Genomic DNA, 1,389 nt, shown 5'->3' on the forward strand with positions numbered 1-1,389 from the left:
TTATGATGAAGAGTTAAGTCTAAGGCTGGGTCTACATTAGGTGTTTTAGTCTTATGCTCTAAGAATTAGTCAATCATCGACGATTTTTCTTGTAATAGTCGATTGTGATTGGCCAATTCTTAGAGCTTAGGACTTAAAACACATAATATAGACCCAGCCTAATAAAATGCTTTATTTTTGTTTTCTACAGGTATGTATACATATAAATCATGCTACATTACCTAGAGTTGATAATAAACAATGGAATGACTGGGCAGTTATTCTTTTCCTTTTATTTTTTGTTTAGTATTTAAGTTGGTATTGAAATATTATTGGTGGCTTGTTTATTGGTCTATATTATATGATGCGAAAAGAAAATGTCTGAACGAACATGGACTATCGTTCAATTTGAAGAAGACAATTCCGTGGAAGCGGTGCCCTCAACTTGGATACAAGGACAGACTTGTTTGTGGCCTACATATTCGCGGGACAAATTAATGACTGCTATTAGAAAACATGAACCTCTAAATACATGCTGGCCTAGCTATGAAATAAGAAGTTTTAGAAATTCTACTTTTGGTAAGTTTTTATATCGAAGGTAAAAATATATTTATTAGTTATGACATAATAATCTAAAATTGACGCAAAAAACAGCTAATACAATTTAATAAATTTTTAGATGATTATTCAAAAGCACGTGCCAAGGCACGTACTGCTGAAGTAACCAGTGATTTAAATTCAGAAATAGAAGAAAATGCTAAAAGACAAAGAATTCAAAAAATATTGTCTTCATCTTCGTCAGAGAAAAGCTTGGGAATGTCAGCATTACCACAGCCACCAAAATTAAAAAAGAAGAATAACACAGACAATGAGAATATTCAACAATATTCAACATCAGCTGATAATCTTTTAGCAAATCAGTCTACATCATTAAATACAGATAATAGTATGCTTTCCAATATTAATTGGTTGTTTTATTATATATTTTTATTTCATATTTAAATTATGTTTTGTTTCATTTATTATTATAGTAAATATATGTATATGAATTCTTTTTATAGGTATTCCGTGCAATTCAACTTGCAGCTGTTGTTACAGAAAACTTAATGGTAATAAATTAATGACTATAATACATGTATATGTAGGATGTTTGAGAAGATGTTTATGATATAAGATATACATGTTGATTTATACATCCTGAACAAAGTTTTCTATACAATTTTGTAAACAAGTACGCAAAGTTTTGAAATATTGATTTAAAAAGTTGATAAAAGTGACCATTTTCAATAAGTAATGATTCTAAATTTGCGTGGTTTATTGCACGCATAAATTAATTACGCTAAAATAGTATAGGACTTCTTTTGTTCAAGACGATAAAAAACTTTTTTGAGAGAAGTCAATAACTATCTC

At 29.0% G+C, this 1,389-nt stretch overlaps 1 protein-coding gene across 1 annotated transcript; it reads left to right on the forward strand.

The window, feature by feature from the left end:
* The first annotated feature begins 338 nt into the window (after positions 1 to 338).
* LOC105557354 lies at positions 339 to 1,027 on the forward strand. The gene is made up of 3 exons (XM_012004570.1): positions 339 to 558; positions 659 to 925; positions 1,011 to 1,027. The coding sequence occupies exons 1-3, from the start codon at positions 357 to 359 to the stop codon at positions 1,025 to 1,027; spliced, it is 486 nt and encodes a 161-aa protein (XP_011859960.1). The 5' UTR covers positions 339 to 356.
* Positions 1,028 to 1,389: the final 362 nt, after the last annotated feature.

Source organism: Vollenhovia emeryi, unplaced genomic scaffold, assembly GCF_000949405.1.
Source record: "Vollenhovia emeryi isolate VEMERY1.0 unplaced genomic scaffold, V.emery_V1.0 DF939512.1, whole genome shotgun sequence".
In the NCBI taxonomy this organism is placed as follows: domain Eukaryota; kingdom Metazoa; phylum Arthropoda; class Insecta; order Hymenoptera; family Formicidae; genus Vollenhovia; species Vollenhovia emeryi.